The 17,413-nt window shown below is 41.4% G+C and overlaps 1 protein-coding gene and 1 pseudogene across 2 annotated transcripts in view; one reads left to right on the top strand and one right to left on the bottom strand.

Annotated features, from left to right (window-relative positions):
* Positions 1–17,413, bottom strand: part of ATR (ATR checkpoint kinase) — a 199,601-nt gene that overhangs the window by 64,828 nt on the left and 117,360 nt on the right. Inside the window, exons 25-27 of the mRNA XM_081086154.1 lie at positions 5,583–5,703; positions 4,141–4,278; positions 130–340 (exon numbers count right to left, since the gene is read on the bottom strand). Of these exons, the coding sequence (XP_080942280.1) occupies positions 130–340; positions 4,141–4,278; positions 5,583–5,703 (470 nt within the window). The remainder of the gene's footprint in view (positions 1–129; positions 341–4,140; positions 4,279–5,582; positions 5,704–17,413) is intronic.
* On the top strand, positions 9,554–15,608 carry LOC308516900 (serum response factor-binding protein 1-like; annotated as a pseudogene). The gene is made up of 2 exons: positions 9,554–9,567; positions 14,666–15,608. The product of its transcript is annotated as a serum response factor-binding protein 1-like (transcript).

Below are 17,413 nucleotides of genomic sequence, written 5' to 3'. Positions count from 1 at the left end.
TCAGTGAAAAGCCAAGAAAAAAAAATACATAGGTTTTTTAAAAACTAATGCATAAACTATAAAACTGATCCAGAAAGGAGCTAATTTGTTAATAATTAAGATTAAAAATAAAGAGAAGTTATGACTCACCCATTGAGTCTACCTTATCTCTGTTTGATTTGCTTTGTGGAAATTTCTCAGCATTCAGTGCCTGAAATTTGTGCCTTGACCATTGTGTGAGATGGTCAATCATGGAGAATACAGTTTGTGTACTAAGTTGACACAGGTCAGATGCACTGTATTGGGTATTTATAGTATGCTGATCATCATGCTTTAGAACTGCCATAATTTCTGCATAAACCTGAAAGAAATCATTTTATAATTAATAATGTCTACATAATAATTTTACTAGTATCCAATATATAAGACTAACCATTCTAAGGCAACAACTAAAAAAAAAAACACACCACCATGGCTTAATAATAAATTAGTTTTCTCATCTATAGTTAAAACCAACAAAAACAAAACCTACTGTAAAAGAGTAATAAATGTAAACATAAAAATATTTTAAAATTCTTTTAGATCAGTGGTTTTTAACCAGTGTGCCACGGCACATTGATGTACCACCAAGAATTTTTAAAACATGGAATACCTGCTGAAACCGGTTTGGCTCAGTGGATAGAGCGTCGGCCTGCGGACTGAGGGGTCCCGGGTTCGATTCCGGTCAAGGGCATGTACCTGGGTTGCGGGCACATCCCCAGTGGGAGATGTGCAGGAGGCGGCTGATCGATGTTTCTCTCTCATCGATGTTTCTAACTATCTCTCTCCCTTCCTCTCTGTAAAAAATCAATAAAATATATTAAAAAAAAACCCAAAAACATGGAATACCTGACTATTTTAATTAGGAGCACTTAACTCTTTTCCCTTAGGTTGTCAAACAAATAAAATTACAACAGCCAACACAACAATATCCATCTGGTGTGAATGAGTCAAAATCTACCTATTTTCTTTGTCAGACTGGCACAAAATATATTTTTTTGGTGTGCCACAGAATTTTAGTAATTAGTTTATGTATATCATGAGATAAAAAAGGTTGAAAGTCCCTGTTCTAGATTATACAATAAATTATAATGAATCTATTTATTAACTAGTAGCAAAAACTTAAAACAATCTCACACTATCCACAAAGTCAATTTCAAAGTAATTAAAGGGCTAAATGAAAAATTAAAATAATTTTTTTTAAATGTAGGAAATATATTCATGACATTGAATTAAGAGAAGTAATCATATAAAAGGCTCAAAATTAAAAAGTTGTAAGATTGATAAATTTGGCATTACATTTTAAATCTTTCCATGTAAAAGGTATAAACAAAGGTTAAAAAGAAAACCACTCCAGTGACAGCCATAGAAGGTAAATAAATCCCAGAATTTAAAAAAAAGAAAAAAGAAAAAAAGGAGAGGTTGGGAGCTTCAGTCACCTGCCAGCCTGAAAACGGCCCTCAGCCCCTCACCCAGGCTGGGCCAGGCACCCCAGTGGGGACCCCCATCCTGATCCAGGACACCCTTCAGAGCAAACCAGCCGGCCCCCACCCGTGCACCGGGCCTCTATCCTATATAGTAAAAGGGTAATATGCCTCCCAGCACAGGGATCAGTGGAGCCGCGAGGCCTCCAGGCACTGGGATCAGCGGAGCCTCCCAGCACCGTGATCAGCGGAGCTGCGAGGCCTCCCAGCACCAGGATCAGCAGAGCGGCGAGGCCTACTGCCCCCTGGAGCAGTGTGACAGGGGGCAGAGCGCAAACCCCCTGATCGCCCTGTGGCTCTGTGTGTGACAGGGGACGGTGCCACAACCTACCTATCCGCCCTGCTCTGTTTGTGACAAGGGAAAGCGCCCCAACTCCCTGATCGGCCCTGCTCTGTGCCTGATAGGGAGGAGCTCCCCAACCCCCTGATCGGCCCTGCTCTGTGTGTGACAGGGTGCGGGGCCCCAACCCCCTGATTGGCCCTGCTCTGTGTGTGATGGGGTGGAGCCACAACCTCCCCATTGGCCCTGCCCTGAGTGTGACAGGGGGGAGTGCCCCAACCCCCTGATCGGCCCTGCTCTGTGGGTGACAGGGGGCGGTGCCCCAACCCCCCAATCGGCCCTGCTCTGTGCGTGACAGGGAGTAGCGTCGCAACCTCCCCATCGACCCTGCCTTGAGTGTGACACGGGCGGCGCCCCAACTCCCCAATCGGCCCAACTCTGAGCTTGACCAGGGGCTGCACCTAGGGATTGGGCCTGCCCTCTGCCACCCGGGAGCAGGCATAAGCCAGCAGGTCGTTACTTCCCGAGGGGTCCCAGACTGTGAGAGGGCAGAAGTGGGGCTGAAGGACACCCGCCCCCAACCAGTGCACAAATTTTTGTGCACCAGGCCTCTAGTCCTATATAATAAAGTTGTGATATGCAAATTGACCGTCATGCCCTCATACAAGATTGCCATCCTCATGTGGTCAAAAGATGGCCACCACAAGATGGCCGCAGAGGAGGGCAGTTTTGGGCGATCAGGCCAGCACAGGAGGGCAGTTGGGGGGGACCAGGCTGGCAGGGGAGGACAGTTGCGGGGGGTGGACCAAGCCTGCAGTGGAGGGCAGTTAGGGGCAACCAGGCCGGTAGGGGAGGGCAGTTAAGAGTGACTGGGCTGGCAGGGGAGGCAGTTGCGGGCGACCAGGCCTGCAGTGGAAGGCAGTTGGGACAACTGGGCTGGTAGGGGAGGGCAGTTAGGGGCGACTAGGCTGGCAGGGGAGGGCAGTTAGGGGCGACAGGGCTGGCAGGGGAACAGTCAGGCATCGATCAGGCCGACAGGGGAATGGTTAGGGGGTGATCAGGCTCGCAGGCATAAGAGGTTAGGGGCAATCAGGCAGGCAGGGAGCCGAGTGTTTGGGAGCCAGCAGTCTTGGATTGTGAGAGAGATGTCCAACTGCCAGCAGTCGGAGATCCCCCTAGGGGTCCCAGATTGAAGAGGGTGCAGGCTGGTCTGAAGGACACTCCCCCTTCCAGTACACGAATTTCATGCACCGGGCCTCTAGTTTATAGAAAAGTAATCCAAATGGCCAACAAACATAACTACTTGGAATAATAAAAACACAAATTAAAACAATAAAATGTCCTTTTTTTTTTTTTTACCCATCATGTTGCCTAAAATTTAAATGTTTGAAAATATCAAGTACTGGCCAGTGTATGGGAAATGGATAGACTTGTGAACTGGTAGGATTATAAATCTGTATGTACATTTGCTGTCTCTAATAAAATGTTAAATGTACATACTATATAATCCAACAGTTCTACTTTTTGGAATCCACCCTAAACACACATACACAAACATGTCCACAAGTAAGAATTGTCATGCTCACCATAGCATTGTTTGTAAAAGCAAAACATTGGAAATAATCAATATTACTATGGCAATATTTAAATAAATCATCATACAACTATAAAGTGGAAATATACTATGAGCACTAATAAAAGGTGGCACTGTCTCTCTTAATAAATTAATTAAAGCAAGTTGCAGAACAATACCTACAATATGATACTACCATAAAAAAAAAAAAAAAACAGAACCAATTGCATTAAAAAAAAAAGGCCTGAAAAAAAAATATCAAATTAATTAGCAGTAATGACCTCTGAGGATTTAGGATTAGGATAGTAATTAATGAGTATACTTTGATTTATTCATCTAATTTTAATTTTTTTTCTCTCTCTCTCTAATTTTAATTTTTACATTAAGAATATAGTAATATGCTACTTAGGGTGTTAAAAAGAAACATTTTAAAAAGTGCTATATGTATGTAGCTAAAAAATTGAATTTACAAAATATAAAAGTCAATAATAAAATATTCTCCTTCCCCTACCCTAACTCACAGTACCATTTCCCAGGAAAAACCACTATTAATATTTTCTTATGTATCCTTCTCAAAAGCTCTGTGATTATTTGGGTATATATTTTATATACTTTCTGCACTAAGCATATATAATTTTTTTATAATTAAAAGTATAAAGAGGATATTGTATGCCTTTAGACATGTACATTCATAGTACTGATTTACATTTCCTACTAATATGAAGTCTCTAATATGCTGGAAAATGTTTGGACAAAGAGAACCCAAGTAAAATAATCCCTCTTACCTCCTGCTGATCTTCTTGATTACAACCCAACAACACATACACTAAAATATGTGGAAGAAGATAGATGGTCACCTTGAAATCATGCTTCATCATAATGCTACAGCAGGTGAAAATTTTACTGGCAAGATCATGCCGAACCTGTAAACTCAATGGTTGAGGGAAAGTGAGGAATTTTAATGTCAAAGAAAAACATTTGAGATTACAGAGTGGGTACTCTTTTATAGAACGGGAGGCATATGCACTCAAGCAAGGCAGCTTTCAGATCCCCGCCTCTCTTTTGACTCTAAATGCCTCCAAGTGCCTGAACTACTGAGATCCCTATAGGCAATACAGCTACCTGGGCTCCAACTACCTCAGTATAAATGGTCTTCACCCCTTACAGTTCATTTCTTAATGCACCATGTTTTGTTACAGATTAACTTCCTTGATTACAGTATATTTTACTTAGCTAACATTAAGTTTAGAGCATTAATTCCCTGAGCACACAGATGAGTAAAATAACCAAAAAGTATGCTCTGGGCCAGCACATCAAACATATGGTTAACATTTTAATAAGTAATAAACAGTGATTAACTATAGGAGAAAAAAATTTTAATAGAACATTAAATTACTTAGGGTTAGAGTCAAATTTTATTAATATGACCTATCCTTTGATTTACTTACAGTACTATTCTCTTACAAAATTCTATAGCCTTCCTTCTTCAAATATAAATGCTTCGCTTAAAAAAAATGTAAAAAATTCCATTGCTAGAAGCAATTATGTTCTACATTTCACATATTATATTTTCAGTATGTTTATAAAAAATGACAGAGATTTTCTTAAAATTACCAATATAAATTATAATATTTTAAACACTAACAGAAATATGAATTTTTTAAAAGTTGTGGATTATAAATATGCCTTAAACATTTTCTTGGAACACAGAATACCTTTTTGTCTTTGCGCATGTAAAAATTTCATTATCAGAACTATACCTCTATTTTTCTATGAAATTTCAACTTTTTAAAAATCTTTATTTTTATTTTGGGGCAAGCTGAGATCATGTATCTTCTTTTAAAAGTAACCAATAAAGGGAAATATATCTTTTATTACACAAAGAATTTTTTATTATGTAATGAACTCTGATAAGGCATTAACTTCCTTTTAAACAGTATTTTACAACTTAAAATGAACAAACATAAAGTAATAATGTTTACAAACACATTAAGACCACAGTAATTAGATAAAACAATGACCTCCTTACTCAGAAACTGGTAGCAATAGAGAAACTGTTACTCTTTATTAGTAAATATTTTCTACTAAAATTTTCTACAAAAATTTATATCATTGTAAACACAAATATTTCAATGCCTCCTGTGTGTGCTATATATTCAGATAGATGTTCTCACTTCTTTTAGACTTTCTGTGTTCAGGGAACAAATTCTTAACAGAATTCTCTTACCTTTGTTATAAGATAACCTGCCCAAGATGCTGACCATTCTGCAAAGTTATTACCTAATTTACTTAAGTAAATTGGCTTCTTTACTCCAGACCAATCTGTTGACTTCTGAGAACTCTTGTATCTGTAATTTTGAAAATTTGTGTATTGAAAAAAATATATAATTATATAACCATCTGTTAAGATCTTTAATAAAAAGAAAGTTGAAGAAACTATCAACTCTACCACTGACTATCCCACTAGTGCTTTGTCTTTACTGAAATCTAGTTAAAGATACTACTTTTCCTGTATCTTTCTTTTTAAATTTATTTATTGATTTTAGAGAAAGGAAGAGAGACAGGGAGAAAGGGAGAAGGAGAGAGAAACATTGATTTGTTGTTCCACTTATTTATGCATTCATTGGTTGATTCTTGTAGGTGCCCTGACCAGAATCAAACCTGCAACATTGGCTTTAACCAACTGAGCTACCTGGCCAGGGCTTTTCTACATTCTTTTTAATGATGGGATGGGAGGTCATTCTTAATACATGCCAAATACTTCAAAGGATTACAGTAGGTCTCCTCTTCCTCAGTACTCCTTTCAGATCCTTTGAATGCCCTTCTTATCTCCTGTAAGAAAGATCTTTTCCTTTGAGCTTCAAGTCACTCAGGAATACTATTCTCTTCTCTACTCCTCATTAAGGGCATTTACCAATTTCATTGATTATCAAGCTCATTAATAACTTTAGTACATTGCTCTGTGCTTTCTTTCTTCCCCAAGTTGTATCATCCTGACTGGCTTCAATGTCTGGATGTACATCTAATTAAACTTGAAACTTCTCAATGACTTTCTCCGTACTTTATCAGAACACCCTGGCCAATACAAGGAAAGTCATCACTTCCAAAATGAAGTACTTAAACACTTTACTCTATGGCTACAGTTTCCCAAATTTCCAGTTCTTTCACCCAGTTACTCTAATAAAGATTTTCTCTCTCACTGAGATCTTTTATCCCTTGACCCAGCTAAACTCTCCTTATCTATAATACCTTCCTTTCATTACCTCTTTCCCAAACCAGCTTGGTTTTCATTGTCCTTTACTTCAAGCACTCTTGATAACATCCTCTACCCATTCCACTGCCACACTGTCTCTACCAGCTGTACTCATCAGCTAACCTCCAAACCTTGGGTCAATCTAAATGTTTGCCATCACTGCAATGATATCCAGGCCACTGGAATGATAGCAGAAAAACAATTGCTTATGAGGTCGGTACTATTGTATATTCTTAATTTTCAACATCAGTGCACCTTCCTGCAGCCCAGAAATCCTTCTAAGCTTTGCATATTAGCTTTCTCTTGTTTTCCACAGTGCCTATGTCAAATCCTCACTTTCCCAATTATATTTATACCAACTCCACTGCCACTTGCATCAACAGGGTCATTTTCTATACCTCATACGTCATGGAGAAAATAAACCACTGCTTCCCATAATCACATCTGTAAACTTAGCTAAGTTATATCCATAATTTTATCTTCCCCTATTACAAAGGAAAATATTTTACTTCCTCGAGGTCTAATCACTCATTAGGAATATGGCTATCATCCTCAGGCTATATCAATTATCAATTTTCCTCTGTAACTTCAACATGATCCAATTTGCTCCTCAGCATTAACATTTAAACATGATCAAATAGCTCTCACCTAGCCCTAACCGGTTTGGCTCAGTGAACAGAGCATCGGCCTGCAGACTCAGGGGTCCCAGGTTCAATTCTGGTCAAGGACATGTATCTTGGTTGCGGGCACATCCCCAGTTGGGAGTGTGCAGGAGGCAGCTGATCGATGTTTCTCTCTCATCAATGTTTCTAACTCTCTATCCCTCTTCCTTCCTCTCTGTGAAAAATCAATAAAATATATATTTTTTAAAAAATCAATAAAATGTATTTTAAAATAAGAATAGCTCTCACCTTACTACATGTGTGTAGCTTTTAAGGGGAGTACATTGCTTGTCAATCACCAATTAAGGTTAGAAAATGAGAAATATAATAAATGCCCTATAGTGAAGGTCCCCAGCAAACATTATATATTTCACCATATTTTAAATATCTAAAAATATTGGAAGATCCAATAATCTCTCAATTAACCATCACTATTTTGAATCATCTTAAGTAATTCTCTAGATGATTTTACCGAGCTTTATAATGAACTTAGCAAGAAAATTGCCAATATTAGTATTCGAGCCAGATTCTATTTAGTCGCAGCCAAATTTTTTTTCTGAAAATTATTTTGATGGCAACTTTGAACTGTAGTTGATCTAAGTTCTAAAAATAAAATCTCCCAAAGACAGCCATCCTTTAATCCAAGTTCAGTGATTGCATATTAATGCCCTAACTGAAAAAAAAAATTAAAGGAGAATATAGAAGTTTAGGGCAGCAAAAAAAATATATGGCTTTAGGAAATTCTTTATTATTCCCAGGCCCAATGAAGCAAATATCAAGAAGTCTAAGCTATATAAGTGACCTGTAGCTTAATCTGGTATCTTGGTGTTTTATTTTGTTTTAAATATGTTTTTATTAATTTCAGAGAGGAAGAGAGAGATAGAAACATCAATGAGAGAGAAACATTGATCAGTTGCCTCCTGTATGCCCCTACTGGGGATGTGCCCTGAGAGGGAATCGAACCTATGACCTCCTGGTGCATGGTACAATACTCAACCTATTGAGCCACACCAGCCAGGCATCTTGCTGTTTTATACAAAAGCTTTCAAACAAATTTCCATTAAAACTGCCCCACTAATGACCGTTTATTTTATGAGTACAATTTCAATGAGCAGATCCCAGCCAGATAAATCTCCTAACTTCCACCATTGAGAGACTTCTTAGAGGTTCCTTCAAGGTCTCAGATATAAAAGTAGAAGGATCGTAAGAATTCTCATTGCTCTGCTAAGATCACTCTTATAAACGACCACTGAAATGTTGCTTCTTATGAAAGAACTAGAGGCCCGGTGCGCACGAATTCGTGCACCAGTGGGGTCGCTCGACCTGGCTTGCAGGGATCTGGCTGAAATCGGCAGTCCGACATCCCCCAATGCAGTGGTTCTCAACCTTCTGGCCCTATCAATAGTTCATGTTGTGACCCAACCATAAAATTATTTTCGTTTCCCCTTCATACATTACAGATGTTGCTACTGTTATGAATCGTAATGTAAATATCTGATATGCAGGATGGTCTTAGGCAAGCCATGTGAAAGGGTCGTTCGACCGCCAAAGGGGTCCCAACCCACAGGTTAAGAACCGCTGCCCCAATGGGTCCCAGAGTGCAACGGTACTCTGCAAAGTTGTTGTCATAAGGCAGCTCCTGCGTTGAGCTTCTGCCCCATGGTGGTCAGTGAATGTCATAGCTACCGGCCAGTTGGCTGGTCACTTAGGCTTTCATATATATACTAGAGGCCCGGTGCACAAAAATTCATGCAATAGGGGGGACCCTCAGCCTGCCCTGTGCCCTCTAGCAGTCCGGGACGCCTCGGGGGATGTCCACCTGCCAGCTTAGGCCCGCTCCCGAAGCTGGCAGTCAGACATTCCTCTGACAGCCCAGGAGCCCCCAGGGAATGTCCAACTGCCGAGGAGGCAGGAAAGGCTCCCGCCACCACCGCTGCACTCACAGCCATCAGCCCAATTTGTAACTGAGAGAAGCTGTTCCTGTGGGAACGCACTGACCACCATGGGGTCTGCATGGAGAGTCTGCACCCTGGTGGTCAGAGTGTGTCATGGAAACTAGTCGTTCCTGGTTGTTCCAATGTTAGGGTCAATTTGCATATTTCCCTTTTATTATATAGGACATAGATAAAAAGTTGGCAATGTTTGCTTCTTATGGAAAATGAAAATGGAATAGGCAAAAACGTTACCTTCCACTTTATATGTAATAGGCAAGCCACCCTACCCCTTGCAAAAGAGCAAGCTGGGATTCAAAAAGCATTTATTATTGAGTATCAATTAAATATTATGGATTCTACCAGGTAAATTTTAAAATTATCTTCTTTATTTTTAACAAAAACTGTTCAAGGTAAATAAGACCATCTATATTATCAAGACAAAAAAATTGAGACTTTGAAATGTTAAGTAACTAGCAAGTGCAGAGCTAAGACTCAAATTTAGATCTATGTGAATCCAAAGACTATAAACTTTCCACTAGATCACAGAAACTCGTAAGCATCTATCTATATAGGCAATAAAATACAGAATACAGAAATAAATAAGTGTAGTATCCTCAAAAAAGAAAAACCAAAATTTAACTGTGGAATTTTACTTTATATAATAAACTATATCTTTAAATGATGCTGTTCATAAGAAATAAAATGTTTTGCCCTGGCCGGTGTGGCTCAGTTGGTTGAGGATCATCCTGTGCACCAAAAGGTCACTGGTTCAATTCCCAGTCAGGACACATATCCAGGTTTCGGGTTCAATCCATGGTCAGGGTGCATATGGAAGGGGACTAATTGATATCTATTTCATCCCCATCTCCCTTCCTCTCTCTCTAAAATCAAGAAAAACAGTCAGAGTAACCAAGATGGCTGTACAGGTAAACACCGGAGATTGCTGCCTCACACTACCACTTCAAAAATACAACTAAAAGATGGAATGGACATCATCCAGAACTACAGGAAGGCTGGCTGAGTGGAAATTCTACAACTAGAAGGAAAGAGAAAAGCATACCGAGACTCCGAGGAGGTACGGTGCGGAAGTAAAATACAGAGGTACAGAGGCGCATGCGGAGAGGGCTGGCAGCTGAGGACACGGTTGTCTTTATCAATCGGGAGGGAGTCTCAAGCTCTGAGCTCCAGTTCCGGGCGAGTACCTGGGGACCCAGACTCATATGGGAGAAACTGGACTGTCTGGCATGGGTCGGAACTCGAGGGCAGCTTTTTCTCGGGGGTGCTTGCAGCGATTGCCGAGACACTTGAGAATCAGGGCCTCTGAGGGCAGGACTGAGAGCAGCCATAACTCCTAGCTCCACCCTGTTGATCCCCTGGGACCCTGCCCTGCTGAAGCCAAGCACGGGGGATTTTGCATATGACAGGGCTGGCCCTTTGCAATCTAATAATTACCTAACAAACTGCAGCTAGCCCAAGGCCCCAGGGCAACTTGCATTGTGTCACAGTTGGCTCCTGCTGGATAGCCTCAGGCAGAGCCTAGATTAGCACCTCCTTAGAGACCCAGGAGCCAGTGTGCCCAGTGGTCAGAGTGGGACCATCCAGATTGCAGCTCCTCGGATCCATAAAGGACACACTCAGGGGGCAGACTCAGCGAGCACCAAAGCCCCATTGAAGCAAGGCCTGCCTGGAGGGGTGTCTCCAGCAGAGAAGTTCTCCCATTGCAGACACAGCTGATTCTCACAGCCAACTGGCCTGGAGGTCAATCCCTCCCAGTTTTATCTACAACAATCAAGACTTAACTACAACAAGACTATGCACAAAGCCCACAAGGGGGTGCACCAAGAGTGTCTACCTCAGGTAATTGGGGAGGCTGAGCCACTGGCCCTATAGGACACCTAGCACACAAAGCCACTCTATCGACACAGTGAAGCATAAATAAATTAGGAGACACATAAATAGGACACAAATGACAGAAATGGAGGAAAGCAAAATGCTGGATATAGAGTTTAAAACCACACTTTTAAGGTTTTTCAAGAATTTTCTAGAAACTGCCGATAAACTTAATGAGACCATCAAGAAATCTAATGAGACCCTTGAGGTTCTGATAAAGGACCTACTAGAAATTAAGCATACACTGACTGAAATAAAGAATATTATAGACTCCCAACAGCAGACCAGAGGAGCGCAAGAATCAAGTCAAAGATTTGAAATACGAAGAAGCAAAAAACACCTAACCAGAAAAGCAAAATGAAAAAAGAATCCAAAAATATGAAGACAGTGTAAGGAACCTCTGGGACGGCTTCAAGCGTACCAACATCCGAATTATAGGGGTGCCAGAAGAAGAGAGAGAGCAAGATATTGAAAACCTATTTGAAGAAATCATGACAGAAAACTTCCCCTGCCTGGTGAAAGAAATAGACTTACAAGTCCAGGAAGCACAGAGAACCCCAAAAAAAAGGAATCCAAAGAGGACCACACCAAGACACATCATAATTAAAATGCCAAGAGCAAAAGACAAAGAGAGAATCTTAAAAGCAGCAAGAGAAAGAAAGGCAGTTAGTTACCTACAAGGGAGTACCCACATGACTGTCAGCTGATTTCTCAACAGAAACTATGCAGTCCAGAAGGGAGTGGCAAGAAATATTCAAAGTGATGAATAGCAAGAACCTACAACCAAGATTGCTTTACCCAGCAAAGCTATCATTCAGAATTGAAGGTCAGATAAAGAGCTTCACAGATAAGAAAATGCTAAAGGAGTTCATCACCACCAAACCAGTATTATATGAAATGCTGAAAGGTATCCTTTAAGAAGAGGAAGAAGAAGAAAAAGGGAAAGATACAAATTATGAACAACAAATACACATCTATCAACAAGTGAATCTAAGAATCAAGTGAATAAATAATCTGATGAACAGACTAAACTGGTGAATATAATAGAATCAAGGGCATAGAAAGGGAGTGGACTGATTATTCTTGGGGGGGGAAAGGGGTGTGGGGGATGTGGGAAGGGGCTGAACAAAAATCGTGCACCTATGGATGAGGACAGTGGGGGGGGGGGGCGGGAGGGGTCAGGGCAGAGGGTGGGTTGGGAACCGGATGGAGTGGAGCTATGGGGGGGAAAAGAGGAACAACTGTAAAAATCTGAACAATAAGCATTGAATTTAAAAAATAAAAAATAAAAAAATAAAATCAAGAAAAACATATTTAAAAAAATTAAATAAAATGTTTAAAAGGTGTATAAAGATAAAAAAGTTATCTAGCATGTAAGTATGCATACTCAAGAGCTTTTCTAAAGAACCAGAGGCCCAGTGCCAGTGTGCGCCCTCTTGCAATCTAGGAGTCATCGGGGGATGTCGGACTGATGGCATAGGCCCACTTTCCAGCAGGAGCGGGCCTAAGCAAGGAGTTGGACATCCTTAGTGCTGCCACAGGGGCAGGAGAAGATCCTGCCACTGCCACTGCGCTCTCCAGCCATGAGCACGGCTTCTGGTTAAGCGGTGCTCCCCTGTGGGAGCACACTGACCACCAGGGGGCAGCTCCTGAATTGAGCATCTTCCCCTCGTGGTCAGTGTGCATCATAGCAACTGGTGGTTCTGCTATTTGGTCAATTTGCATATTGGCCTTTTATTATATAGGACTAGAGGCCCGATGCATGAAATTCATGCAAGGGCTTTAGCCCTGACCCCCATCCTCAATGGCTGGACGCCTCTGCAGCCTCTGCCGCAGCCCCTGCCCGCGGCTCTTACTGCCACTGCCTTGACCCCTGCCTGCAGCAGCTTTGTCCCAAAGAAAGGATGTCTGGTCTAATTAGCATATTACCCTTTTCTTATTATAGACTAGAGGCCCAGTGCATGAAATTTGTGCACTGGGGTCGGGGGGAGGGTCCCTCAGCCCAGCCTGCCCCCAATCATAGTCCAGGAGTCCTCAGGGGATGTCCTACTGATGGCTTAGGCCTGCTCCAAACCACAGTCTGGCCTCCCTCTGCGGGCTGATCAGAAGAAGGCACCACCCCCATCACCCTGCTGCTGCTGCCACTGCCGGACACCAAGGTGTTTTCAACACGGACTCCAGTCACTCCACAATGAAAAAATGACAACTTTCTTTAGGCATTTTCAAGATGTCTCTTTCATAGGATATATGCCATTTCTTTCTTTCTTTTTTATCCTCACCTGAGGATATTTTTTCATTGATTTTTAGGGAGCGTGGAAGAGAGAGGGAAAGACACAGAGAAACATCAATGTGACAGGGACACTTCGATTTGTTGCCTCCTGCATGAGTCCTGACCTGGGCCCTGTCCAGGGAGGAGCCTGCAACCTAGGTACATGCCCTTGACCAGAATCAAACCTGAACCCTGCGGTCAGGAGGCCGAGGCTCTATCCACTGAGCCAAACCAGCTAGGGCAGGATATGACATTTCTTAGCCCCTCTAGCAGCGGACCTTCACTTTTTCCTCCAGGAGTGAGGTGGAAAAACCCTAGATCACCTTCTTGAATTCTTATTACCAAAGTTATCACGAACACTGAGAGTGGTGTACAGGGAGCCTAACCAATGAGCTGTAAGAAAGGTGTTTCCTCTGCAGCTCACATGCAGAGGTGGGCCTGCTGGGGCAACATATCCCAGTAGCAGCAGCCTGTGCATGCTCTCCTGCCTCTCAGCTCCCGCTCCCGGGCCTGCTGGGGTGCTGTCTCCCAGCAGCGGCGGCCTGGGCACGCCCCCTTGCCTCCCCGCTCTGGGGCTGCGCCATCCATGGCTTGCCTCACAGTGCACAGTGCCCTCCAGCCCATCTGCACAAACAACCTCCTCCTGAGCTGGTCGTGACTGTTACAGCATCCTGGATAATTTGCGTATTACCTCTTGATATATATAAATTTTACTACAAGGCCTGGTATTAAGGCTCAAAGTAGTAATTTATCCAAGGTCACATATGCAATTAGCATGTGGCCTAGACTACCTAAAATTATAATTTCTAAATGAAATAATTAATAATTTATCTGTTTCAATCAGTCCTAACAAAGTTACAAAACTGAAAAGAAGATTAGAAAATACTTTTTGTAAAAATAGAGGGAGAGGCATTCATATGGCAGCAGCAGCAGATCCTCTTCTCAGATCTACCATGTCTCAACTGTGGAATCTGAACCTCAATAATGAAGTTGTGAAGATGAGAAAAGAAGGGAAGAGAATCTGAGTTTTATGTTTTTTTAAAATATATATATATATTTTATTGATTTTTTTTTTACAGAGAGGAAGGGAGAAAGGGAGAGAGAGTTAGAGACATCGATGAGAGAGAAACATCGATAAGCTGCCTCCTGCACACCCCTACTGGGGATATGTCTGCAACCAAGGTACATGCCCTTGACCAGAATTGAACCTGGGACCCTTCAGTCCACAGGCCGATGCTCTTTCCACTGAGCCAAACCAGCTAGGGCGAGAATCTGAGTTTTAGTTACCTGAAAACTTGTCAGGAGTGTTGGCAGATTGAAGTCAAAAAAGAGTGCTGAAGATGCACTTTTAAAAAACCAAAGATAGGATCAACAATTGCTTGAAGAAATTCATGCCATGAAGGAATAGAAAGCCAATATAGTAACTAAATCTGTTCTTGGTGATGATATCAATTTTGAAAAAATTTGCAAAAAGCCTGATTCTAATGTAACTGAAAGAGCAATTGCCAGACTACCAAGGCACCCTCTTCTGAAGGAAAAAAACAGATGTGCTAAAAGCTTGTGTAAAAGCCTTTAAAGGTACAAGACAAATTCATCTAAGAATGCTTCAGACAAAAATCACTCCAAGGACACTTCATATTCAAATGATAATGCCATTAAGTTACACCATGAAGGAATTATTATCAGTGAGCAAAATGACAAAGAAGCTAAAATACTGGCAATGAAACCAATAAATAGTTCAAAAGGAAAAATAGCCATGATGGAACACGGGCCCAAAACAATGGACATTCCAAATTCTCTATTAAAGCCTTCTGAAAAGAATTATGTAGTTCCCTCTGAATCCCAGAAGACACCTGCTGACCCTAAAATGAAATCATTATGTAAAATCACACACAAAAAAGTCCTATAGCTCACTTGGTGGTAACAGTGATGATGAATTACATGAAGAAGAGAAGTATTTTGATGACAGCATAGAAGAAAGGCTTTAGAATCATCCATGTCTGAAGACAGTGATAGTGGTGATAATTTCTTCATTGGAAAAGTCAGACAGACATGAAACAAAGAAAGCAGTTCTCATGCTTCAGCTTTGCAACAAAATCCCCACCAAAAGTGTTTCCTGAAGAAGATATACTTGAATCCCATCAGTGTATAAAAATGACAAAAACGAGCCAAGTACACAAACAAGAAGTTTGAATTACAGCTTTTCCAAGGCTTGAATGGCTTTGAAAGAAATTACAGAGAATAGGCACAGAGAAAACCAAATGAACTTCAGCTCAAGGATCAGTTTTAAGAGTGGACAATGAGGACTTGAAAATACAAAACAAACAGCTGCCTCAGCATCCTCATGGGAAGCAAGGAAGTGGAGAAAAAACAAAAAATTTGCTATGTTTCAAGGGGAAAAAATTACATCTGATGATTAGTACCTTTTTTTCTGAACATTTCCATCTAAAAATTCTTTTTCTTCTCTTTAATTTTTACCAGCCCATTATTTAAACTCATACTTGAAGAAGTCTCTTTGGAGGGGCCTAGAAATAAATTTGTTGTTGTCTTTATTTCTCTTTTTTAAGTGTGTTCAAGTTATGTTTATACAAACCTTCCACAAATCAACTGTATACATTGGCTTTTATTTGAGAGGAAGAGAGAGGGGGAGAGAAATAGAAACACCAATGATGAGAGAGAATCATTGATCGGCTGCCTCCTATACACCCCACACAGGGATTTGAGCCCTCAATCTGGGCATGTGCTCTGACTGGGAATTGAACTTTGACCTCCTGTTTCATAGGTCAACACAGCCACTGAGCCATGCGGACCAGACTCATAAATTGGTTTTAAAAAATATGCTCAGACTGTTCCTTTTTGTTTGCTTGTTAATCCTCACCCAAGGATATTTTTTATTTAATCTTTTTTTTAAAATATTGCATAGATCCTCCTTTTCCCCCATTAACCTCTCCCAGCTCCCATCCCCACCCCCAGGCCGTGACCACCACATAGTCACCGTTGACCAGGTGTACTGGTTAATAATGCAGATTTTTTTCCACAGATGACGTTACACATATGTTGATATATATGCGATTTGATATGTATGCTACTTTGTTGTATTGACAAGAAGCTTCAAAACTTCATATATCAAATTTGCTGAAGGTGTTAACATCATAGATATTTTTATGCTTAAATATTTCGAATTTTGTGCCAAAAAAAGAGCAGGTGCGGGAAGTTTTAACTCATTACTTTATTTTGAAGAAAAGTGCTGCTGAAAGTTATTGTATACTGTGGGAAGCTTATGGTGAACATGCTCCATCTCAAGATACTTGTGAATGCTGGCTTAAATGCTTAAAAAGTGATGATTTCAATGTGAAAGAAAAAGAACATCCAGGTCAGGAGAAACCAAGATGGCGGCATAGGTAAACACTGGAAATTGCTGCCTCCCACAACAACTTCAAAAATACAACGAAAAGACAAAACGGACATCATCCAGAACTACAGGAAGGCTGGCTGAGTGGAAATTCTACAACTACAAGGAAAGAGAAAAGCACACTGAGACTCAGAGAAGGTGCGGAAGTAAAGTGCAGAGGTACGGAGGCGTACACGGCAAGGGCTGGCAACTGAGGATGCTGCTGTCTTTTTCAATCGGGAGGGAGTGACAAGCCCCTGACTGCTCTGAACTCCAGTTCTGGGAAGTCTCTGGGGACCCAGACTCATACAGGGAGAAACTGGACTGGCTGGTAGCAGGCAGAACTCGGAACTCGAGGGCGGCTTTCTCTCAGAGGTGCTTGCAGCGATTACGGGACACTGAGACAAGCCACTTAAGGAAAGGCTGAGGATCAGCCATAGCTGTTTGCTCTGCCCTGTTGATTTCCTGAGACGCTACCCCACCCACGCTGTGGCAGAGGCTTTTGCATATGAATGCCATGGCCCTTTGCAATCTGAAAATTACCTAAAAAACTGCAGTTGGGCCAGACAGACCCAGAACTTCCAAGAGAAGGCCCAAGGCCCCACAGCAGCTTGCACTGCTTCACAGCTGGGTCTCATCTGGGCACCTCCAACCCCAAA

The sequence above is a fragment of the Myotis nattereri genome, assembly GCF_964212035.1.
Source record: "Myotis nattereri genome assembly, chromosome: 3".
Taxonomy (NCBI): Eukaryota; Metazoa; Chordata; class Mammalia; order Chiroptera; family Vespertilionidae; genus Myotis; species Myotis nattereri.
Note: the sequence above shows the minus strand (reverse complement) of the source record. Positions and strands in the feature narration are given on the sequence as shown.